The sequence below is a fragment of the Arvicanthis niloticus genome, chromosome 1 (genome assembly GCF_011762505.2).
Source record: "Arvicanthis niloticus isolate mArvNil1 chromosome 1, mArvNil1.pat.X, whole genome shotgun sequence".
Classification (NCBI taxonomy): Eukaryota; Metazoa; Chordata; class Mammalia; order Rodentia; family Muridae; genus Arvicanthis; species Arvicanthis niloticus.
In genome coordinates, this window is record NC_047658.1 from 5943129 (window position 1) to 5968084 (window position 24956).

The following is a 24956-nucleotide window of genomic DNA, read 5'->3' on the forward strand; positions in this document are numbered from 1 at the left end:
TTCTACCATTCACATCCACATGGGTCCCACCTCATTCCTTTACCTGACTCAGCTCACCTGGTTCTTTTTGATGTGCTGCTGGACAGCCTGCAAGCCAGTACCTCGCTCTGTCTGCATGGCCAGCGGCAGCCGCTCTTGAACCCACACCTGGAGAGAACACAGGGGCGGATCAGGGAGAGAGGGCACCCAAGGACTGCTGCCTCCCAGCTAGCCTTTGACCGCTTTGCATGCACCAGTGCCCTTTCTCACCTAAGCAGCCTCTTGTGTGACATACTACTCTCCTGCTTTCTGCTCTTGGGGGTAAACTCCTGCTTAGCTTTGGCCTCCAACACAGTGATCCTGCTTCCTGGAGTTTCTTTCCCATTGTCCTCACCCCATCCTTCCTCAGTCTAGACAGCCTTGCTGACAGGAAGCCAAGCCCATCCACCCTCTGGCTTTGAACCTCTCCGAGCTGTTACAGCTCCTCAGAGCCACTATCCTGGCCTGAGCCATCCTAAGGTGTGTGTGTGTGTGTGTGTGTGTGTGTGTGTGTCTGTCTGTCTGTCTGTCTGTCTAGGGACAAGCCTGTATGTAAAGCAGCAGACAACAGTTGCCTTTGGATATCTGCTGGTCCTAGCATCCTCCAGTCTGGTTTGGCCAAGAATGAGTAGAGAGTAGACAAATGAGTTAGTGGGTACATGGCTGAGCAATGAGTCTGGATAAGATGACTGAAAACGAGTGAAGTCAGGGGTCAAGACCAATGCATGAAAATGAATCCGTGGCCAGGGATGCTGGGCACACTTGCAACCCCAGCATTGGGGAGGCGGAGCTAGGAGGATCAAGAAAAGAGCAAAGCTATCTTCAGCTACAGAACCAGTTTCAAGCCGGCCTGGATCACATGAGACTGTCCCAAACAGCCAAAAGGTAAACAAACAAACAAACAAACAAGACAAAAAAACAAAACCAGGAAAAGAAAGGAAGAAAAATAATTTCCTGAGCAAACGGAAGAGTAACTAGAGTAAAGGAATGTGCAGGAGCGAAGGACCGAAGAATCCATCTGACTCTCGCCCTGGAGCAACCCGGACCACAATCATCCTCTGCGCCTTAAGTCCCGCCCCATCCTCGAGGCCCAGGCCCAGGCCCCTATGCCCCGCCTCACCAATTCGTCGTCCAGGTCGTGCGCCACCTGATGCAGCTCCTTGGATGCCAGCAGCAAGCGGCGACGCTCCTGCAAAGGCTCCAGCAGACGCACCAGGCGCTCGCCCACTGCGCTCTGCCGCTCGCCCACCAGCTCCTTGCTTGCCTGCTCCAGTGGAAGCGCCGCCGTCTGTGCCTGCAGCTCGCCCACCTCTCGGCACCACTCTTCCACCTGAGACTCCATGGACTGTGGGGACAGGGGCATGGTCAGTGGTCCCGCCCTCCCTCCAGGCTCCTTATGGTGACCAGGCACTCATGTGAGCAGATCTCTTCACTCTGTCCTGTTCCGTGCACCTCAGAAGTACCACATTCTCCGTGCATGAATACACAGAGCTTCTTATCAACCCCTACCCCCTAACTTTTGCCTTGGGGTGGTGGGTGGAGTCCTCTGCCAGGTATGTCCTCCCTTGTCAATCAGATTTCAGCTCAAATGTTACCTTCTCTAAGGACCACCCCTCCCACAACGAAATTGAGCTATCCATTCATGAATTTTCTTCAAGGTGGAAAGAATCCCGATTTTAGGTAGGAGGGAATTGAGGCCGGGAAAAGTAATGAATCAACCTTGACTAATGAATCAATCTTGTCAGATATAAAACTAAACACAAAGCTACAGCAAAGTGTAGCCCTTTGAGATGGGGCTTGCTTGGCATGCAGGGCACCCTGCCTTCCATTCCCAGGCATTCAGAAGATGGAACAGGAGAATCAGGAGTTCAAGGTCAGCCTGGGCTACAAGAAGACCTGTCTTAAAAACAAACAAACAAAACAAAACAAACAAAAAGGCTAACTACACTGGAGAGTTAATATATCTTATAAATGTCATTTGAAGTTACGAAAGATCAATAAATGGCACAGACCAAACAGGATCAATTTACCTGGATCCTTTCCTTGCTCCTTATGTTGAAATCGGTTACAGATGGTTAAAGGCTTAAATGGAATGTGTAAACCTGTAAATTAGATGAAAAACTGCCCAAATGTTTTGAGAGTCTTGTGGGGGGGGGGGGCTTTCTAAGAATAAAAGTCAACAGGGCAAATACTTCTAAATCTGGCCACATTAAGACATGTCTGCACTGACCATAATGTCACAAAGCACCAGAAGGCAAATGACTAATGAAAGAGACATTTCAAAGTCATTTGAGCAGGAAGCCATTATTTTCTTAAAAAAATTTTTTTTTAAAACATTTGTTTGTGTGTGTGAAGGCATGCATGTATGTGCCATGGCACACATGGGACTGTCAGAGGACAACTTGAGAGAGCTGATTCCCTCCTACTGTGTGGCCTAAGGATCAAACTCAGGTCATCAGGCTTGGTGGCAGGTGCCCTTATCCACTGAGACATCTCTCTTCTTAAAAAGATTTTATTTACATTTTATTTATTTGTATGTGTGCTTCTCTGTGTGTAGCACGTGTGTACAGGTAACTGTGGAGGTCAGAAGAGGGTGTTGGATCCCCTGGAGTTACAGGTAGCTGTGAGTTGCCTGACATGGGTACTGAAACCAAAATTTCATCCTCTGGAAAAGCAGTCTTTTTAAAATTACTTTATGTGTGAGGGTCTTGTCTGTATATTGTGTGTGTGTGTGTGTGTGTATAAGAGAGAGAGAAACTGAGAGAGAGAGAGAGAGAGAGAGAGAGAGAGAGAGGAAACCCTTGTAGGAGAGAACAAAGCATTGGATCCCCTACAACTGGAGTTATAGATAGTGTGGTTTGAATGAGAATGGCCCCTTAGGTTCATCTATTTGAATACTCCATCCTCAGTTGGTAGAACTGTTTGGGAAGGATTAGAAGGTGTGGCCTTGTTGGAGGAGGCGTGGCCTTGTTGGAGGAGGTGTGTCACTAGGGGGTGGGCTTTGAGATTTCAAAAGCCCACATTAGACCCAGTAAGCTCTTTTCCCTGCCGGCTGCTTGTGGATCAGCCGTAAACTCTCAGCTACTGCTCCAGTACCATACCTGCTTGTCTGCCTCCCCCATTACAGTCATGGACCCTACTACCCTGTGAGCCAGGAGCCCCTGCTCCAGTAAATGCTTTCTTTTTATAAGTTGCCTTGGTCATAGTGTCTTATCACAGAAATACAAATGTAACTTAGACAGACAGTGTGAACTACCACATGTGTCCTGTGAACTGAGTCTAGGTCCTCTGCAAGCGCAGCTGAGCCACCTTTCTAGCCTCCTCCCTCCTTCCATCCCTCCCTCTCTCCCTGCTCTTGAAGACAGATTTTCAAGTAGCTGAAGCTGGCCTCAAACTTACTATATAGTCAAGATGATCTTGATCCCATGAACTTTTCCTTCACCTCTCAAATTCTGGGGCATCACTATGACAGGTTAAAACTAGTTCCTTTAAAACCCTCATAGAGGGGGCTGGAGAGATGGCTCAGAGGATGGGAGCACTGACTGTTCTTCCAGAGGTCCTGAGTTCAATTTCCAGCAACTACATGGTGGCTCACAACCATCTGTGATGGGATCCGATGCCCTCTTCTGGTGTGTCTGAAGGCAGTGACAGTGTACTCATATACTTTAAATAAATAAATAATTAAAAAAATAAAAACACTAAGAGATGGCCAGGTGTGGTGGTGCACACCTTTAATTCCAGGCAGATCTCTAGGAGTTTGAGGTTAGCCAGGTCAGCCAGGTCTACAAAGCTAGTTCCAGGACAGCCAGGGCTGCTACACACACACAAAAAAAACTTGTCTCGGAAAAAAAGAAACTTAAAAAATAGAAATTAAATACTCAGATTCCCTCTACACATCCTCAAATCTGCTGCCACTCCCTTCTCCCTTCTCTTTGTAACAGTATGCACCCGTGACTAGGTGACTCTGAAGCACAGTAGACACCCGTGAACAGGTAACTGTAACATCTTGCTTCTCTTTGCACAGGGTCTTTCTCTGTAGCCCTGACTGGCCAGGAGCTCATGAATGACCCTCCTCCTTCAGGAATCTCTCAGCTGGGATCCCAGCTGCACACCCTGATGTGACCAACTGCCCTCACTCCTGTGGTTTTCACATTACTGCCCCGCTTCTAGAATGTGAGTCTCCTGGGCACCGCCAGGCCTGCTTTCCTGCTCTCTACGAGGTGTCTGGAACAGAACTGGCATGCAGAAGGTCTTTCTTGGGATGTGTGCAGTGCACGAAAGCATAGCATCCACAGGAGTAGAAAGGTGGCTCAGCGGTTAAGAACACTGGCTGCTCTTCCAGAAGAGCTGGATTCCACCCCAACATCCACACTGAGGCTCACAGCCATCTGTAACTCCAGGTCACAGGGATTCAACATCTTCTTTGGCCTCCTCAAGGGCAATGCATGCTTGCAATGATATGTGAACACATGTACTTTTTTTTTTAAATCTAAAAACAAATAATGTAACCATGGGGGAAAAAAACCTGTCCGGAACAGAAATGGACAGCAGATGAAAATGGGCAGCAGAAAAAAAATGCCTAGTGCCATTGATGGGCAGGAAAGATGTAAATGAATAGATGACATCCTTTTTTAGCCAAGTATAAATGCTGAATTATATGTCCTGTTGGCAAGGACAGAGACACTCAGCCACAACCAGGGGTGGTGGAAACGGGCAGGTCCTATTATAAGCCAATTTGGCAGCTTCTCCAAAGCAAACAGTAAACAGATCTCAAGAGATATGGCACCTATACTCAAAGAAGCTTGCTCTCAGGTTTCCTCTAGCAAAGTTTACAAGGGGAGGAAAATTAGAAACACCCTCAGGGTCCATTAAGAATGGATGGTGGGGGCTGGATAGCTCAGTGGTTAAGTGTGCGTTCTGATTTTTCCAGAGAACCAAGTTTGGTTCCCTAGTCCCATGATAGGCAAATGACAAGCACCTGTAACTCCAGCCTTAAGGGAACGGGGCACCCCTAGCCTCCATGGGCACCTGAACTCACTGTGCATACCTACCACCATAATTAAAAATATGAAAAGTAGAGATGGTTCAGCGTGTAAGGTGTTTTGCAAAAAAAAAAAAAAAAAAAAAAAAAAAAAAAAAAAAAAAAAAAAAAAGGACCTGAGTTTGAACCCCCAGAACCCATGTAAAGCTCGGCACAGTAGTGCATACTTGCAAATCCAGTGCTCCTAAAGAGGGAGGGGACGTGGAGATCAGAGGATCCTGGGGAGCTTGTGGACCAGCAAGCCTGGTGTACAGAGCAGTAAAGAGCATAGATCTGTCTGAAACAAGGTGGAGGGCAAAGACCCACACCCGAGGCGGGCCCCTGAAATCCACATGCTTGCTGTGGCACACATAACCTATGCTTACACACAGGAACACACACACACAGAAAAATACCCAGGAACACATACACAGGGATACAAACACAGAAACACATACACAGAAACACACACGGGGACACACACAGAGGAACACACACAGGAACACAGACACACAGAGGAACATAGAACACACAGAGAAACACACACAGGGACACACACAGAAACACACACAGGAACACACACACAGGGACACATGCACACAGAGGTAAGGTGGCACACATCTGCCACTCCAGCTTTGAGGGGTGGAGGCAGGGGGATCAGTAGTTCATCCTCATCTCCATAGCAAGTTTGAGGTCAGCCTAGGCTACATGAGACTCTGTCTTAAAACTAATAAAAATACCAGAAAGAAATAGTTAAGGAAACCGTCCAGAGCGCAGAATAACAGTCAGGAGTGACTGAACAGAGGAAAAAGCAAGTTCGAGCCCTCCATATGATATGTATTTGTAGTGAATTGCACATGGATAAAAATCCCCTGGAGTAAACGAGAAATTCACAACAGATGTCACCCACTGGAGGGATGCAAACACACAGAATGGAGAACCAGGCTGGGGGAGATTTGCACATACGATTTTTTCATATGTTTTTTTGATGTCTGAACCATGAAATTTTATTTATTCAAAAATTTAAATTAAGCATGAAAACCAAATAAAATAAAGACACTAAGGAAAACATGTGCCCATAGGAACACATTCAGAGACTCATAGAGAACAGTCTAGAAGGATAGATACATACTAACAGATCATTGAGATTCCTTTGGGAGCTCGGGGCTGGGCGTGGGTGGGAGGGGGAAACTTTACGTTTTTACTGACCATTTCTAGGTTAATGAGATATTTCACCAAAAATGTGCTTACAGAGTGCTTGTCTGATTCCAAACAGATGAAAGAGAAGAAAACAGAGCAATAATAAAATTAAGAGGTAACAGATTAAAGCAAAGAGCTGCAACACAAGACTCTCAGCTGCAGAGCTAATGTCTTTCTTTCCCTTCTCCTCCCCACTTTTCTGTCTTTTTTGTTGTTATTGTTCTAGAGTCACACATATTTATGGTGCTATTCCTTTAAGCTTCCTTTTTAAATGGAAACTTGTTCATTATTTTATTTATTCACTTCTTGTCCCCCTCCCTGCCTGTCCCTTCTCATCTCCCTCCCTGCCCCTTCCCAGTCACCCCCTTGTCTTTTGTCTTTTAAAATGTAGTTCTTAAGGATGTATGTATTTACAGGCAGTTGGTACATGCCCTTAATCCTAGCACTCAGGAGGCAGAGGCAGGTGGATCTCTGTGAGTTCAAGACCAGTCAGAGCTACATACTAAGATCTTGCCTCAAAAAAATTATTTTAATTGCATTAATCAATCAATCAATCAATTGATTTACTTCTACTAGAGCCCTTCACTGCTAATTTTTTTGTTTTTTTTTTTTTGTTTTGTTTTGTTTTGTTTTTTTTTGAGACAGGGTTTCTCTGTGTAGTCCTGGCTGTCCTGGAACTCACTCTGTAGACCAGGCTACCTTCAAACTCAGAAATCCGCCTGCCTCTGCCTCCCAAGTGCTGGGATTAAAGGCGTGCGCCACTACCGCCCGGCACTGGTAATTTTTAAAAATAATTTATTTAATTTTTTTTATGTACATTGATGTGAGGGTGTCAGATCCATTGGAACAGTTGTGAACTGCCATGTTGGTTCTGAGATTTGAACCTGGGTCCTTTGAAAGAGCATCAGTGCTCTTTACCTCTGAGCCATCTCTCCAGCCCCCACTGATAAATTCTTAGCAAGAAGCATTTACCCACCGAGCTGCTGCACCACCCTCTTCCTACTTTCAGACATGGTCTTGGTAAGCAAATCTGCCCGCCGCCTTGAGCTTGTTATACATAGCCCGAGCTAGGCCTGGGCTTCTGATTCTCCTGCTGAGCTCAGCCTCCAAAGTAACTAGGATCTCACCTATCTGACTCCAGGTATGGCAAGTTCAGAAACATCTTCTGTCCCCCTCTCTCCCTCTGTCCCTCCCTCTCTGCACTCTCTTCCTCACACCTCGCACTCAGGGTACGTCAATGTAACCCATTCTGAAGCTCACAATGCTTCCACATTCCAGGTACTAGGATTCCAGAAACCTGCCACCAAGCCTGGCTGGGAGACTGCAGCAGGTAGTCTGAAGGCTGGGCAGGAGGCTCAGTGGGTAAAGACACTTGCTATGTAATGGTAAGGACCCAGGTTCGAATCCCCATGGTAACACATGTCTTTACCCCAGTGCTCCTCCAGCAACATGGGAAGTGGAGACAGAAGAGTCAGGAAACTCACAGGGCAGCCAGCCTGCTGCTCACAGAGCAAAATAGAGACACCACCCAGACATGCTCAGGCAAGACGGACTACCTAAGGTCATCGTCTGACCTCCACATGCTCCCCTCAGCACACATGCATCCACACCATGTTGACACAAACAAGCATGTGTTACACAAAACCACACATCCCTGTATGTATGTATGTATGTATGTATCTATCTATCTATCTATCTATCTATGTCTATATCACACACACACACACAAACACACACACACATATAATATGATAGAGAGAGACTAAGGAAGACACACCGTTTCAGCCTCAGATCCCTCCTCTGCCACACATGCACCCAGAAATTCACACGTGCACACATACACCAAACATAAAGGCAGCCTGAAACGACATGGGTAAGCTCCAGCTCCAGTTGCCTGCTGTAAGAGCCCTCCAACATCCTCCCAGCCAGTGACCCCATGGCCACCTGAGACCTTACACAGCCCAAGCTGGTCGCAAACTCATTATGTAACTAAAGATGACCTTGAACACCAGACTGACACTCTCGGTGTCTGTCTCTCTGTCTCAGTTTCATACACATTAGTGTTTTGCCTACATTTATGTCTAATGTGAAGCTGTTGGATCCCCGGAACTAGAGTTACAGACAGTTGTGAGCTGCCATGTGAGTGCTGCTGGGAATTGAACCCCGGGTCTTCTGGATGACAATCCAGTGCTCTTAACTGCTGAGCCATCTCTCCAACCCTCTTGCATCCATCTCCAGGCATGTACTACCACACCCAGTTTATGGGTGCTGCGGTTGATCCTAAGGTTTTATGCATGTTAGGCAGGCCCTCCCTCCACTAACCGAGATGCATTGCAAGGACCCTGTCCTGAAAGTACAAGGTCATTAGACACACAAAAGTACGGTCACACTTTTTTTCTCATTAAAAAAAAGAAGAAAGAAAGAAAAAAGAAATGTGGGGCGCTGGAGAGATGGCTCAGCAGTTAAGAACACTGGCTACTTTTCCAGAAGTCCTGAGTTCAACTCCCTGCAACCACATGGTGGCTCACAACCATCTGTAGTGGGATCTGATGCCCTCTTCTGGTGTGTCTGAGGACAGCTACAGTGTACTCATAAAATAAGTAAATAAGTCCTTTTAAAACTTTGCAAGTTCAGCTGGACATGAGTTACGGTATACACCTACAATCCCAGCATGTGGGGTGCTTAGCCTAGGCTACAGAAAAAAGGGAAAAAAAAAGGTGGACTGAGAGTAGCCCAGTGGGTAAATGGCCTGACTCTAATTCCCAGATCCTATAGTGCAAGGAAAAAACTGAGCTTTAAAGGTTTTTCTCATACCTTCACATGTGTGGCACACATCACATACATACATACATACATACATACATATACATACATACATATACATACATACATATACATACATATACATACATACATATGCATACATACATATGCATACATACATACATACATATACATACATACATATACATACATACATACATATGCATACATACATAATAGTAAATAAAATGTTTTTTAAAAAGAAAAGAAAGAAGGGTGGAAGGATAGAAATCTGCATCTTATGGTATATAAATTATATCATTTTTTCCAAAAGCCATTAAAGTTTAAAAAAAAAAAAAAAAAAAAAAAAAAAAAAAAAAAAAAAGAGGGCTGGAGGCATGGCTTAGCAGTCAAGAGGACTCACTGCTTTTGCAGAGGACGAAGCACTCACATCAGGTAGCTCAAAGGCAACTGGAGGAGGAAGAGAGAAGGAAGGGGAGGAGGAAGAGAGGAGAAGGAAGGAGAGGAGGAAGAAGAGGAAGAATAGGATGGAGTAGTGTGGACTCACGCCTTTAATTCCAACTCTCTGGAGGCAGAGGGCTGTGGGTCTCTGTGTGTTCAAGGCCAATTTGATCTGCACATTGAGTTCCAGGCCATCTGGAGCTACATAGTAAGTCACTGTATCAAGGAAGTAAGAAAGGTGCTGGAGAGCTGTCTTCCAGAGGACCCAGGTTCAAATCCCAGCACCCACACGGCAGCTCACAACTGTCTGTAACTCCAGTTGCAGGGGATTAGACATCTTCACACAGACATACATGAAGGCAATGGACCAATGCAAAATGTAAATAGAGAAATCATTTTTTAAAAGGACAGAAAACAGAAGCGACAGAAGGAAGGAGGGACAGGGTTGTCTCAGACACCACAGCTTGGGCATCAAGCCCTCACCCTCCTTGGCTCCTTCCTACTTGGATTCACCGTGCTCCCTTCCCAGCTCCCACCTTCAGAAATGGAAGTCCAGAGTAAAACCTGCAAGAGGCAGAATTTGAACTCAGCACCACAGGACCAAAGGCTCAGATGCTCATCAAGTTTTTTCATATTTGGATAACAGTGACCCAGGCCCTTGGTCACGCTGTGGTAGAGTGCAGATTGGAACCCTGGAGTATCTAAAGCAGGAACCAGGACTCTTGCCTTCAGCTATGCTGTGTTAGCGGCAGAAGCAGAGCGGGTGAGGGGGGGGGTGAGGGGGGGTCTCCCTGGGTGGAGAGCCCTGCACAGGAAGTGAGCTTGGGGAGGGGTCCTTAGGGACGTGGCTAAGCAGCATTGCATGTCCCCTGCTCATCCAACAACAGTGGCAGGACAGCGGGAGCCTACATAGCCGAGCCAGACCAGCTGGCTAGGTCCCTGAAGGCTAGCACTCTACCATCTGGTCTCTCAACCAGAAAGGCAAGAGGCTCTGAAAAAGGACTCTGGGTCACGTGGCCTGGTCCTGGGCGGAGACATGCCTGCTGCTGCAGTAGCTGAGCAGGGGACACAAAGGCTACTGTGAGGTCAAAAGAGGGCGACGGGTGGAGTTGTTTTGTTTGTTTTGTTCTGGGGACAAGGTTTCATGTAGCTCAGGCTGGTCTGAGAGTCACTAAGTAACTCAGGCTAGCCTCCGGCTCCTAGCACTCCTCTTTTCTCAGCCTCCCAAGTGTGAAGATTCCAGGTGTGAGCCACCATGCCTGGCAGAGATGGAAAATTCAAATAGAACAAAGTGGGGGTGGGGTGGGGAGGTGCGGCACAACAGAGAGAGGAAAGGGAGAGGTTCCCTAGTATGCATGCCAATCTGGACGGTGGCTCTGGCCCTCCCTGTCAGACACCCTGTGCTCAGCTGCCAGGCAGGCCCCAGGGAACAGCAGGACCTCGGGAGGTTCCTCCCCGCCTCTCGTGAGCCCCAGCTAGGCTCCATCTGGAGGCCAGAGCCCACTCCTGTCTTGAGCGCCCCCTGCTGGAGAAGGAGCCCAGGAGTCCTGTTCTGGTTCTTTCCCTTCATTTGTATTTTATCCTGTTTTCAGAATTTACTTGGCAAAATGGGACTCCTGCTCCTATCCCATAGTCCCACCCAGGGGAGGGAGAGACAGCTCCGACGAAGCTAGCTTGCTTGCTTGCTTGCTTGCTTCCTTCCTTCCTTCCTTCCTTCCTTCCTTCCTTCCTTTCTTCCTTCCTTCCTTCTTTCCTCTTGGACAGGATCTTACTGTATATCCAAGCTGTCTTGGAACTTGCTCTGTAGACCAGGCCAGCCTTGAACTCACTGCCGCTTTCTCCTGAGTGCTGGGATTACAGGTGTGTGACATCCCCCGCCCCCTGCAAGTCATATTACAACAGGCATGGCCAACAAAGACACGAGGCACAAGCTTGCTAGTTAAGAGGAAGACCCACAAATGCAGAGCCAGGCCTACCACTGCAGAATCTAAGTGTGCCGATGCTGGTGTTGGCTGGAATTCAGGAAACAGCTCTGCTTCTGGGAGGGAGCATTGTCACCAGAAGCACTCTGGTACTGAGAGAGCCTGGAGTGTCTAGGTTTAGTGCCGTATGCCATCCCCAAATACATTTATAAAAGGTCACATGAGAAGTAGATGCCCCAAATGGAATCTGAGCAGAAACATAGGAAATAATTGTCACCAAATAATGTAATTACAGCTAGAGAGGCAACTAACCCAGGGCGGTTTTTCTCTTGCTTTTTGTTTTTGTCTTTGAAACTGGGTATCATATAGCTTAGGCTAGTCTTAAAACTTATAGGTGTTCTCCTGCCTCAGCCTCGCAAGTGCTAGGATGCGTGTCATTACTGCTGTCTCTTTTGTAGATGTTTATGTTGTACTGAGATGGCTTCACAGAGCAGAGGCTGGCCTCCACCTCACTCTGTAGCCAAGGACGACCATGCACTCCTCTGCACCTCCGAAGTGAGGCGTTCACAGGGATGTGTCACCTCCACACCTGGACATGCTTTGATTTGTTTGTTTGTTTGATTTTACAATGTTGAGGATAAAACTCAAGACATCACATATGCTGTGTCCCAGCTCCAAAATAACTTTTTTTTTTTTTTTAATTTCAAAATGTTTTAGAGTCAGACATGGTCACACACACTTTTAATCCCAGCACTAGAGAGACAGAGACAAGTGGATCTCTATGAGTTTGAGGCCAGCCTGGTCTACATAGTGAATTCCAGCCCAGCAAGACTACCTGGTGAGACCCTGTCAAAAAAAAAATGCAAAATGATGGTTTAGGTTAGTGGAGATGGCTCAATCAGGGAATGGCTTGCCACACATGCACTCTCATATTTGAACCTCAGTTCAAACAACTGCTGTCTCAGAAATAAGCTGGGCATGGCAGTGTGTGCCGATAATCCTAGCAATGGGGAAGCAGAGGCAGGAGGGTCCTTGGAACTCAAGGAGCAGCCAGTCTGGTGAAATTGGTGAGCGCCAGGTAGAGTGAGCTAGAGGCCTCCATCATTCAGTGGTTAGACGCTTACACTGCACTTTCAAGGGACCTGAGTTCAATTCCCAGTGCTCTTGACCTGTCAGGTGGCTGAGCAACCTGTAACTACAGCTGGGGGGGGGGGTTCCCAACACTTCTAGCCTCCACAAACACGGTGTACACTCATACAGATGCACACATGCGCATGATTAAAATAAACAAACTTTAAAATAAAACAAAAACAAAGAATGAACAGCCTCTGACCACTGGCCTGTACACACACACACACACTCACATATGCACATGCACACGCACATGCACACACACACCATGCAAAAAATCAAAATAAGGGATTTTGTTATACTTTCAAATAATATACATGTGTGTATATATGCACATACACATACATACATGTGTAAACATACATATTTCATATATACACATGTGTACTTCAGTCACAATCTCAATCCATTACCTTCTTTTGTTCCAACCTCCTACTGACCTATCGATCAATAGGTCAACATAACATAGTGAGTAACTTCAAGCCAGGCTGGCTTGAAACCCACTATGTAGCTTTGATATTCTGATCTTCCCTCCTCCACCTCCCAAACCCCAGCTTCCAGGTGGGGGCCACCAAGAGAACTCCCAAACATTTTAACTCTCAGCTATGAAGGCTCAGTTAGTCTGCGAATACCTTATGGGTTTCATCTTTTTGTCTTCACAGTGGAAAGGAGACAGTACCATCAGTATGTCTATTTTAGCAAAGGAGAAACTGAGGCAAAGAAAGACGAATACTATACCTCAGCTACCCTGCCACTGAGGCTCAGAGTTAGAAGGTTGCAGGCAGCCTGGCTCCAGGCTCTGCCCCTTGACAGTGACCAGCACCAGGGTCCTTCCGGTCCTGGAAGAAGACAAACCGCTCCTCGGGCACAGCTGCTTCTCCAATATGACTCAGCAAGAAAGTAGACAATATGACTCAGCAAGAAAGTAGAAGGGCTACGATTCAAACCCAGGCACTCAATAATTTCTACCCACACTTGGGAGGGTGAGACAAGAGGATTGCCTGGGGTTCGAGTCCTGCCTGGCTGTATGGTATGACACTGCTTCAAACAAACAAACAAACAAACAAACAAAACAAAATCCAAATCAACAACTAAACATGGCCCTGAAAGGCTATGTAGCCAGGGATTCCATCTGGGCCATGGGCTTTCCCATGGGCACCTACTGAAGGATCCGGGGTCACAGTGTGTGGTGCACAGTATTCATTAACAGTTTGTGTGCCTGGGGTGCCCTGAGACCCTTTCGAGGCCTGATCCTTTTTATAAAGGGTAGTAAGGCATGGGCCAAGGCTGAGGCTCCACTGGTAGAATGTGGGTCTGATTTCCAACACTGTGAGCAAAGTGTGGTGGCTCATGCCCATAATACCAGTGCACAGGCGGGTGACAACGAAGGCGCGGAATCAAGGTTATCTTTCAGCTACACAGCAAGTTCAAAACCGGCTTAGGCTACATGAAAACTACTCTCTCTCTCTCTCTCTCTCTCTCTCTCTCTCTCTCTCTCTCTCTCTCTCTCTCTGTGTGTGTGTGTGTGTCTGTTTCATGGTTGTGTGTGCACATGTATGGGTGCTCATCTGTCTGTGTGCACGTGGAGGTCAGAGGTCAATGTCAAGGATATCTCCCTCCATCACTGCCCTCTTCATTTGCTTGAGGCAGGGTGTCTCCGTGAATCTGGACGACTGGCCAGCACACCCCAGGGAGCCTCCTGCTGTCACCTACCAGCACTGGGATTCCCGGTGTGCACTGCTGGGCCTCGCTGTTTTGTGTGGCTCAGACATGGATTCTCACGCTTGAGCAGCAAACATTTTGCTGAGCCATTTCTTCAGCCCACTTTCTGTGTATAAAAAAGATCCATCCATCTTTTCTTTATTTAATATGTGTGAGCACATGCATGTGTGCGTAGGTGCATACATACCACGTGTGTGCGTGCACGTGTGTGTAGGTGGAAGAACAACTTTATGGGAGTCGCTTCTACCATGTGGATCCCAAGGATGGAACTCAAAGTTGTCAAGCTTGGCAGCATGTGCCTTCATTGGCTGAGGCATCTCACCAGCCCCAAGTTGTCCTTTATAAAAGAGAGTTACTAAGGATAATTTGTGATAGATTTAGTATTCATTTCAAAGAATCAATAAATATTGAAAAATTTTCACTTTTCATGGTTAATAGTGACAGGCCTAATACGCAAAGCTTTTAAATAGATCAGTATATTTACATAATTATGCTTTTCTTATTAGTCTTTTTTTATTAGTCTTTTTTTTCTGGGCTGAGATTGGACCTCAGGGGTTTGAAGGTATCAAGCAAGTACTCTACCACTGAGCCACGCCCCCAGCCCCTCACTGGGGGACTCTAGGCAGGGGCTCTACCACTGAGCCACGCCCCCAGCCCCTCACTGGGGGATTCTAGGCAGGGGCTCTACCACTGAGCCACGCCCCCAGCCCCTCACTGGGGGATTCTAGGCAGGGGCTCTACCACTGAGCCACGCCCCCAGCCCCTCACTGGGGGACTCTAGGCAGGGGCTCTACCACTGAGCCACACCCCCAGCCCCTCACTGGGGAATTCTAGGCAGGGGCTCTACCAACGAGCCACACCCCCAGCCCCTCACTGGGGGACTCTAGGCAGGGGCTCTACCAATGAGCCACACCCTCAGCCCTCACTGAGGGATTCTAGGCAGGGGCTCTACCACCGAGTCACAGAGTCTAATTTTTTTTAAGCTCTAATTTTGCTGTTGGTTTGAGACAGGGTGTCCTGTAGCCCAGCTTAGTCAGGAACTGGCTGAGGCCAAGCACGTCCCCACTTCTAGAGGACTAGGATTTCAGGCCTGTCTGTTAATACTCTGGTTTACGCAGGGCTGGACATCAAATCCAGACTAGCATTCTTCCAACTGATCTACAGTCTCAGTTTATCTATTTTACTTATTTTGTTCATTTATTTAATTTTCCACCTACCATGTTGATCACTTTACAGGAAAAACTTTCTAAGAATTCCATGCAAGGAGCAGTGAAGACTTGAAGGTTCTGGATTCGAATCCAGCCCCTACCATTTGCTCCCCAAGTAGGGAAATTCACTTTCCACAGCCTCTGTTTATGATCAGCCAATCAAATGCCATTTCCTGGCATTTAAAGACAGGAGCCATTCCACCTCTGGAGGAATACGGAGCCTTCATCCACACCCCACACCAAATGCCACAGAGACCTTCAAGGCCTGAACACTAACCAGCTGCCGAGCTAGCCGTGGGGCTTAGGCAGACACAGGGATGCTCTTTAGGGACCCTCTGTTGGGTAAGGCAGAACAGGCCACTGTGCATCTTTGGGTCAGGCACTTAGCTTTTTGTGCAGCTTTCTCATTAGTAAGATGGTGGGTAATAACAGAATCTGTTTCCTGAGATTGCTGTAGGGGTCGACAAACACTGACGCCAGGGACCGGAAAAGGAACTACTCCAGGGAAGGCACTGTTACTCTAGCCAAAGCTGTTCAACCTCTGCGCCTTTTTTTTTTTTTTCCCACACAGAAAAAAATATCAAAATTCTAAGAAATGTCTATATTGCTTATTTCTTTCTAGGTCCCCTCTGTCCTGTGCGCCCCCGACCCCTAAGGTGACGGCTGCTTCCAGTGACTCCTAGCTGGACAGCCTCAGGTCGAAACACCCCAGAGCGTTGGGTGTGAGCTGTCCTGCTCTGCCACAAAAGAGCTCACCCTCTCCAGGCCAGCCAGTCGGTCATACCTGTAGCTTCTTGAGCTGGCTGTTGACAGTGGCCAGGTCTCCACCGGGGTCTACGTCTTGCAGCTGGCTTTCCATGTGAAGCAGCCTCTTGTCCAGCTCTGCAAAGCTCTGCACTAGCTGGTCCGCTTTGCTGGCCTCGAAGAGCTGGCGTGCCTTGGCCTGTGTGGTGCTCTCCAGCTCCGCCCAGCACTGCCGGATCTCACCTAATTTCTTGCGCACCGAGGCTGCCAGCTCCGGCTTCTCCTGCATCAGTTGCTGGCCCTCCTGGACAGAGGGATGGAAGGTCGGAGATGGAAAGAGGAGGAGGAGATGGGCAATAGAAACAGAGAGAGATTCAGTGACAACAAGAGAGAGACAGAGCAGGGAGTTAGAGACAGAAATGGAACAGAGAAAAGAGACAGACAGGATGGATGGAGGAGACAAAGAGACCCAAACAAATATGGGAAGGAAATCGGGAAAGACAGACAGTCACAGAGTGATGAATTCCCAGTAGGACCATGAGAAAGAAGAGGGAGAGGAGAGAGGGTATGGGAGAAGGAGAGAAAAGGGGAGGGGAGCAAGGGAGGGAAGGGGAGGAGAGAGGCAAGGAGAGAATGAACCTCCATTAAACTCAAGGTCCAGAAGACTGGTTTTGCGACATACTGCCCTTTAAGGGTTACCGATAAGATCATTTAAGGCTAGCACGAGTGTCTCTGAATAGAAAAGTAGGGGTATCCTCGGCTACAGTTCTATGGGTTCACCCAGAATAAGGAAAGTTGATCCTTAAAAAGCAAGTACCTGTCTAGACCCTCCCAAAATGGAAGTCAACCGTCTTCATAGCCCAGTGCTACATTTATGTAATGGTAAAAATAACAGACACATGTTTCTAATCTCTGCACCTGGGAGACAGAGGCAGGAGGATTTCTGTGACTTTGTCTGAGGTTAGCCTGGTCTACATAGAGTTCTAAGCTAAACAAGATGACATAATGATACCTTGTCTCAAAAAAAAAAAAAAAAAAAAAAAAAAAAAAAAAAAAAAAAAAAAAAAAAAAAAGAATGAAAGAAGAAATAAAAATACCACCAAACTAGGTATGGTGGCTTACACCTATAATTGTACCACTTGAGAAGTAGAGGCAGGGGGATCACTGGAAGTCAGAGGCCAGCCTGATCTACATACTCTGTCTCAACAAACCAAGGTAATAAAAACAGATAAATAAAATAAAGAAAAGCCAAATGTGGTGGTGTATGCTTGTCTTCCCAGAACTTGAGAGGTGGAGGCAGGAGGACCAGCAGTTCAAGGTCATCTTCAGTTAACTAATGAGTCTAAGGCCAGCCTGGGTCTTAGACACCCTGGGCTACATAAGACCCTGTCTCAAAAAACAAAAAGTAAAATTAAAAAAAAAAAAAAATTAAGGGCTGAGATTATGGGTCAGTGGTAGAGTGCTAGCCTGGCATATCCAAGGTCCTGAATTCCACTTCCAGTAATGAAAAATAATAGTTATAATATCAAAAAGGAAGGAAGAAAGAAAGAAAGAAAGAAAGAAAGAGAGAGAGAGAAGCTGGCTCTGATGTAGCTTAGGCAGCAGAGCACCTCCCTAGCGTGAATCAAATCCTGAGTTCAGTTTGTAGCACCAAGAAAGGACCCTACAAATCCACGGGAGCCTGGTCTTACAACACATACATGGTACCTGGTGCTCTAACACACTTTGTGTGCACAAAAACCCAGAAAGGTAGCTACAGCTATTTGCTTATTTTACTCAGAGGAGTAAATGGAAGATGCACGTGGTGTTGCAAGACTGCAATCCAGTACTGGGGAGGCGGAGAGAAGATCTTGGATTTAAGGCCTGCCTAGGTTACAGGGCAAGACTTCGGCTCAAAAAGCAAGTGGAGGGGGGAGGAGAGGAAAGAGGGGGAGGAGGAAGAGGAGGGAGAGGAGAGGGAGTTGAGTGATGGTGGTGCATACCTTTAATTCCAGCACTCAAGAGGCAGAAGCAGGTGGATCTCTGTGAGTTTGAGGCCAGCCTGGTGTGCAGAGTGAGTTCTGGGGAAGTTGGGGCTACGCAGAGAAACCCTGTCTCCAAAACCAACCAAACAAACAAACAAAAAACAAAACAAAACAAACAAAAGGAAAAAGAAAAAAAAAAAAAAGAAGAAGAAACCAAGGGTCCAGGAGGCCAACACAATTCTCTAAGATATCACAGCTGTTTATAGACCCTGGAACTAGGGCTGGGGAAAAAAAAAAACCTAAATTTTACTTGAACCCAGGGCTTCCCCAGCTCATGTCTAAGGCTTCCATATTAAATGGCTTAAGTGATGTGAAAGGAAGTGTGGTAGAGTTTATAAGGTAGAAGATATGTTCATAAACAGAAGGATGAGCAACAATTGGAAGAGAGGATGACCATTGTACAGACGGGCAAACTGAGGCCCCAGGTTACAATAGCTACTTCAAGTCACATAGCTAGAAGCAGGCAGACATTGTACAGGTTTGAAGCAGTCGTGGGATGGCCAGCCCACAAGGATGACAGTGAAGGGATCAGAGGTGAGGGTGTTTTTCCCAGAGGGCAGAAGACCCTTCATCTTCCTCACCCTTTCTATCTTCTCCAGCCACTCTTTATTCTGAGCCAGCTCAGCCATGAACGCCTGGTGCCGGAGCCATCTCTTGTGCAGCTTGTGGCTGTCTTCTCGGGTGCCATCACGAGCCATCAGCATCTTCTCATGGATCCAGCCATCCAGCTGTGAGGGCAGAGTAAGAGGGCTCAGGACTGTTCCTCTCCCCATCCGGCACAGCCTAAAAACAGCCCTCAAGAACTCCCAGGTCAGGATCTTGGCCCATAAGAGTCAGATTAGAGAAGACTCTCAAGCCTTCCTGGACAAAAGAGGTATGTGGTCTTCCAATACCAAATCCCTGGGCTCTGCCAGCCTCATCTATGTACAAGAAACCAAAGTAGGTTGTCTGGACCCACCTCCTCACAGTGCAGGTTAAATCAACCTCTTAAACAAACTCTTCAAACAGATGAACCTCCTGCCCACAGCAAAACTGAGACCCTGAGATGCTGAGGTGGCTCAGCAGGTAAAGGACTTGCTGCCAAGCCTGAACACCCGAGCTCAGTCTCTGGGGATGCACATGGAGAGAACTGACTCCTGAAAGTTGCCCTCTGACCCACTCACATGCATCATGGTAAGGGCACCCAACGTTATCTACATATAAGATGAATGAGATACACATCATAAAAATAAAAGTGTTTTTAAAGAAGGATCAAACCCTCAACTCTCAATATTGAGGGGAAAGTGCATGCCTGTCATCCCAGCGTTGGGAAGGAGGACAGTGACTTTGTGGCCAGTCTGGCCATATAGTAGGAGCCTGTCGATTTAATTTTGTTTTAAAATCCTTAACCTATGTGTTGAATAAGCCTAAATCTAGCCCCAGCACCCCACTGTCAAACCAACATTCCCCCAAACCTCCATACTATTTCCGAATTTACCTTCCTGCAAATTAGGCCTCCAAGCTAGAGAAGACCCAGGCCCCTGGGCTCAGAAATTCTAATGAGACCTAAACGCAGCACCTATGACTAAGAACACAGTTACCCCAAATTCTGACCAGCCAATGCCCAAAAGGCAACAGGCTGCCTACTGATTCCTAGAACCAGTCTACCCCCAAAATACAGGACTCCCAATGTGGGTCAGACCATACCTCCTGATCCAATACCCCTCACAAGCTAAGGTCATCCAAAATGCAAACAGTAAAAATATTTTCTTTAGGCCAGACAGCAACAAACATGGGCTGTTTTCTGAGCCCCTTCCTCCACAGGAGTGAGGGCTGAGCTCAGGGACAGAGTAGCTGCTTGCTTTGCAGGAAAAAGTTCTGGAATCCTATTCTATCTCTAGCACTTGGGGAGGGGCAAGTGCCTATTAAACAAGACTTGTTCCCAAAGCCGCAATCTCCTCTCTACCAAAGCCTGAACCTGGGAGAGTTTGCTCCTCCCTGTTCCAGTCACAAGATCCGCCTCCTCCCTCCTGGAAAAAAAAAAAAAAAAAAAAAAAAAAAGCCCGAACTCCGCGGTCCCGGGAGGTAAACGCAGTCCTATTCAAGGACAAATTCCGAGCCGGCCAAACCCCACGTCCCCGGAGCATGTGCTCCTCAGGGGGCCAGGACAGCTTCTCACATACACACGCGCAAAGTCAAACGCTTAATCCCCCAACTCCCTACACAGGGATGAACACGCAACTAGAGTCCCACAGTGAAGGCAAAAGCCCTAACGGAGACGATACGCATCCTGTAGGTAAAGCCTCTTAAAAGGGATTGCCCCCTCTGGCCACTCAGTGCTAGGCTAGACTCTTTCCACAACCAAAAAAAAAAAAAAACCTCCCCAAAAGTCAGAGCCCCTCGGACTCAGATCACATATACCTCATATCCCTATGCAGAGCTCTCGGCCCCCCCAAAGTGATTCACCACCACCCTGTCATCCGAGGCTGCTACGGACCCCGCAGGAACTGAAGACTCAAAGCCCTAAAAATCTGGGAACTCCTCAAGACCAGGGCAAATTTGATCCCCTCGTAGGAAGGTTGGGACCCCCGCTTTACTCCTACAGCAAATGCAGACTAGTCTAGGCTAGCTCTCATCCCTGCCCCCCTCCCTGCGGCTCCAGCACCACGGACAGTTCCCGGGTTCGTCCCTCCCCCAGGGCCGGGGTCCAGGTCCGCCCCCGCGCCGCCCCCGCCCCTCCCTCCCGCGGGCCTGGATGGCGAGCACGCGCAGGAGCCCCCTCCCCCGCGCGTGTCCGCGGGAGCGCGCGCCGGCCCCCTCCCCCTCTCTCTTCTCCTTTTCCCCCTCCCCCGGCGCCCCCGAGACCTGCGGCGGCGGCGGCGTTGGAGGAGCGTCCCTGCGGCAAGCGGGCAGGCACTCGCCCCTCCACTGCGACAGCGGCGGCGGCGGCGGCGGCAGCGGCAATGGCACAAGCTCCGGCGGGCGCGCGCCCCCTCCCTCGCCCCCGCGCCGCGGCCACGCGCCCGCCCGCGCGCGCCCCCTGCCTGCCTCCAGGCCTGCCTCCTTTGCGGGGGGCCCTAGTCGGGGTTGGGGGGGGCGAGGAATCACCACCTTCTCTGAGCTTCCAGGCCGGGGATCTTCAACTCCATCTCAGATCTTTGCAATTGGGTCCAGAACAGCCTCACGACAAGGGTCAGGTCCTTTCCTAAGGACAGGAGGGGGTCCGAATCCCCGGCTCCTTCAACTAAGTGAAGGTGTGGACTATGTATGATAAGGGGGACTGGAAAGCCTCCTGGACCATGATTAACCCGGAGAGGCTCCGGTTTCTGACTACCACACGAGGGTAGAAGTTAGGCCAGGAGCAGTGTGGAACATCCGTGATGCTGTCCAGAATCATCGCCAAAGTGGAGGAGGGCCAACAGGGACCCATTGCTAATGGGCTCAGTTACCGGGGGTGGGGGTGGGGAGGTTTGAAGGCCTGTGTCTAGTCTGCCATGAACGTTCAGTATGCAGAGTCAAACCATCTTCAGCTGGGGAGGACAAGGACTTGGTTCCTGAACCTTCTAGAAGAAACAGGTATCCGTCTTCATAGGTCTAGAATCTAGTCCTAGGTGATACAGACTGGGGACGTTGGGGCCAGGACATCTCTGGGAATTGAGAGGTCTATGAACCATCTATGGGGTGGTAGGGGGTCCATCGAGTTCCTTTGGAATACAAGTCAGGAGGAGGGGTTTCAGCATTTCAATGCAGAATGGAGTCTGGGCCACCTCTTATCGGCTGTGATCCCCGAGGTGTGTAGGAGAAGGGACTTTATTCCTAGTTGTTAAGGGTCTAGGGATGTAACACGTAGCTCGAGCCCTTGCCTAGAGCTCAAGTCCCGAAGTCCGGTCCCTAGCACCATAACTAAGCCAAATAAAAGCGAAGAGCTAGTTCGGACCATCTGTGACTGAAGGAGTACTAGCCATGGCTCCATCCACTCCCCAACCCCCACCTCCAGCCCTCCGCCTCTCTCCTCGCTTCACTAATCTCCAGAGAAAGGTGAGATCAGCGCTCCTCCCCTAGGAACCGTAGGCGCGAACTCAGCTGTTGCCAGGGGAGCCCAGGGCCCCTCCTGCCTCCCTAGAGCCCACGTGGGCTGGCAGAGACCTGCCAGGCATGCGTTCTGGCACAGGACTCCTAGCGCCTCCTAGTGGCATACAGTGGCTAAGTGGTTCCCCCACGCACTTAGACGGGGCGTCCCAGCCCCCAACCATCAGGGATCAAGCCTCTCTCTATGGTTCCCCAGCATAACCGGAGGACCTACCTCATGACAATCTCTAAGAAAGTGCTGCAGCACAAGCTGATCCAGTAGTTTTTGCATCCACTGCTGGGCCCTCAGCTGATTTTCTTGGCTCCTAAGGAGAAGAGAAAGGCTGGAGAGAGGCTCAGGCATAGGATGAGAGTGCTGGCAGGAGCTTAAGTAGAGCAGGGGAAAGAGGAGGCCTAGGAAACATTGATAGGACGCGGCTCAAGACAAGGGAGAGAGAAGAGAGGGAACTGGAGGAGGAGGGAAAAGAGGGGTAAGAGATAGGCAAAGAAAAAGAGAGGCACAGTGACATAACAATAACACAAATGCACACACATACACACAACATGCACATGCAACACACAAAACACAGATCAAAAGATGCTTAGAAACAAAAATCAAGCTGGATATGTTAACGAATGCCTTGCCCTGCTCAAAATCTCCCAGTGAGGGGCTGGGGGCATGGCTCAGTGGTAGAGCCCCTGCCTAGAATCCCCCAGTGAGGGGCTGGGGGCGTGGCTCAGTGGTAGAGCCCCTGCCTAGAATCAATCCCCCAGTGAAGAAGCTCATGATAGAGCTCCTGCCTAGAATACGTTAGTGAGGCATTGGGGGCGTGGTTCAACAGTAGTGGCACCTCATTAGCTTATATGCATGCCTAGCCTACTATCCTGTCTCCAGAATCCAGGCAAAGGGAAGCTAGCAAGGATGAGCCTATTGGGGCTGTGATAGCTTACTGTGTAATGGCGCTGTGATATGAGTTCAATCTTTGGGACCCACAGGATAGAAAGACAGGACAGACTTCCACATATTGTCTTCTGATTGTCACACATGAACTGTGGCACTTATGCACACAAACACAAAATAAATAAATAAATGTAGTTAATTGTTTTTAAAATAAGGCTGTCTTTCCCAGGGCTCCACTTTTCTGATCTTCCAGGCCCTACACACAAGAACATCACACACACACACACACACACACACACACACCTACCTAAGTGTTTTCCCACATCCTTCTTTTCCCCTCTCTTAAGACCTTGCTGCCCTTCTGGATGTTCCTTGAACAGTATCTCTTTCCTTAACTTTGGGCCTTGGCAATGACTCGTCCCCAGGTCTAGTTCAGTGGTTCTCAACCTTCCTAACACTGGGACCCCTTGACATGTTGTGGTGACCCCTAACCATAAAATTATTTTCTTTGTGACTTCATAATTGTAATTTTGCTACTGTTATGAACTGCAATGTGAATATCTGATATGCGGGGTATCTGACATATACCCCCGATGGACGACGGGTCGATTCTCCGGGAGCTCGACCCACAGGTTGAGAACCTCTGGCGTAACTGCCTGCGCATTTTGCCTGGTCTTTCTTGATTGATCCCCTGAGACTTTCTTTCTTCCTTTAACTTTATCCTTGGCACTGTCTCCCCATGATGTGTGTATTCTTTATTGTGTCTATCCCCTCCATTGCCGTGTCACTTCCACTGAGAGAAGGGGTATCGTTTGTGTACGGGTGTGCACGTGCATGCAGTCCAGAGGTCAGTCTTCAGTGCCTTCCTCTTCTGCTCCATCTTTATTTTTTGAGACCATTCCTCTCATTTAACCTGGAGTCCACCATCTTGGCTCAGAGCCTCCAGGCTCCTCCTGCCTCTGCCTCCCAAGTGTGGGATTAAAGATGGTGTCACCACAGCTCGGCTTCTTATGTGGGTGCTCAGGTCCCTGTGCTTGAGCCTAGAGCGTTTTCCCCCCACTGGACATTTTCCCAGCCTGAAGGCAGTTTTTGTTTGTTGTTTGTTTTTGTCTCTTTTGTTCACAGTCATGAGCTCCCTGCCATAGAGTGTAAAAACAAATGAAGGAAGGATTGCTCCTAGAGAGACAGAGAACCAAACTTAAGGTCTGAAAAAGAGGGGGCGGGATCTATTGGCAATGCCTATAAACCCAGTTCTTAGGAGCCTGAGGTTGGAGGGTCAGGAGTTTGAGGTCAGCTTTAATATATAAAGAGTTGAGGCCAGCCTGGGCTACCGTCAAGGGAGAGGGCATTAGAGATGCACATAGCATCTTTCTCTAAAGGGAAAGTGAAGAAGAAAAAGAACAGGAAACAGACATAGAAATAGATGGATACACCGGAGCAAAGACAGCATGTGGGAACTACTTCCACAGAGACCCAGAGGCAGAGCCACATACAAGGAGCAGGAGAGGCCCAAGAAGAGCAAGCAAAAGACAGCTACTTCCTGCCCTCTCACCAGGAGCCAGGAAACAGGAAATTCCTCAGAAATAAACTGAAAGTCAACTCTACCAGGACTTTGCAAGTCAGACTGGGGGGGGGGAGGGGAGAGGGGAATTCAAACGAGTGACATATAGGAAAGTCTTCCTTTCTGTGAGGTTGAGAAGCTAAGAGGGTTCCAGTGCCAGCTATACCACTTTCTGGCCAAGACACCAGGCAAAGCGATTCTCTGGCCCAGCCTCTTATGAAAAGGCAGCTAAG

The 24956-nt window shown here is 48.3% G+C and overlaps 1 protein-coding gene across 5 annotated transcripts in view; it reads right to left on the reverse strand.

Moving 5' to 3' along the window:
• Sptbn4 (spectrin beta, non-erythrocytic 4) overlaps positions 1–24956 on the reverse strand; it is an 87618-nt gene that overhangs the window by 16961 nt on the left and 45701 nt on the right. For 3 of the 5 annotated variants that reach the window (XM_076930366.1, XM_034510241.2, XM_076930371.1), the window contains 5 exons: positions 22497–22587; positions 18796–18942; positions 16231–16494; positions 1139–1363; positions 58–147 (listed from right to left, as the gene is read on the reverse strand). In XM_076930366.1, the coding sequence (XP_076786481.1) occupies positions 58–147; positions 1139–1363; positions 16231–16494; positions 18796–18942; positions 22497–22587 (817 nt within the window). Of the gene's footprint in view, positions 1–57; positions 148–1138; positions 1364–16230; positions 16495–18795; positions 18943–21058; positions 21187–21304; positions 21577–22496; positions 22588–24956 lie in introns of those variants that run through there. The other 2 variants (XM_076930380.1, XM_034510247.2) reach the window with 2 other exon arrangements.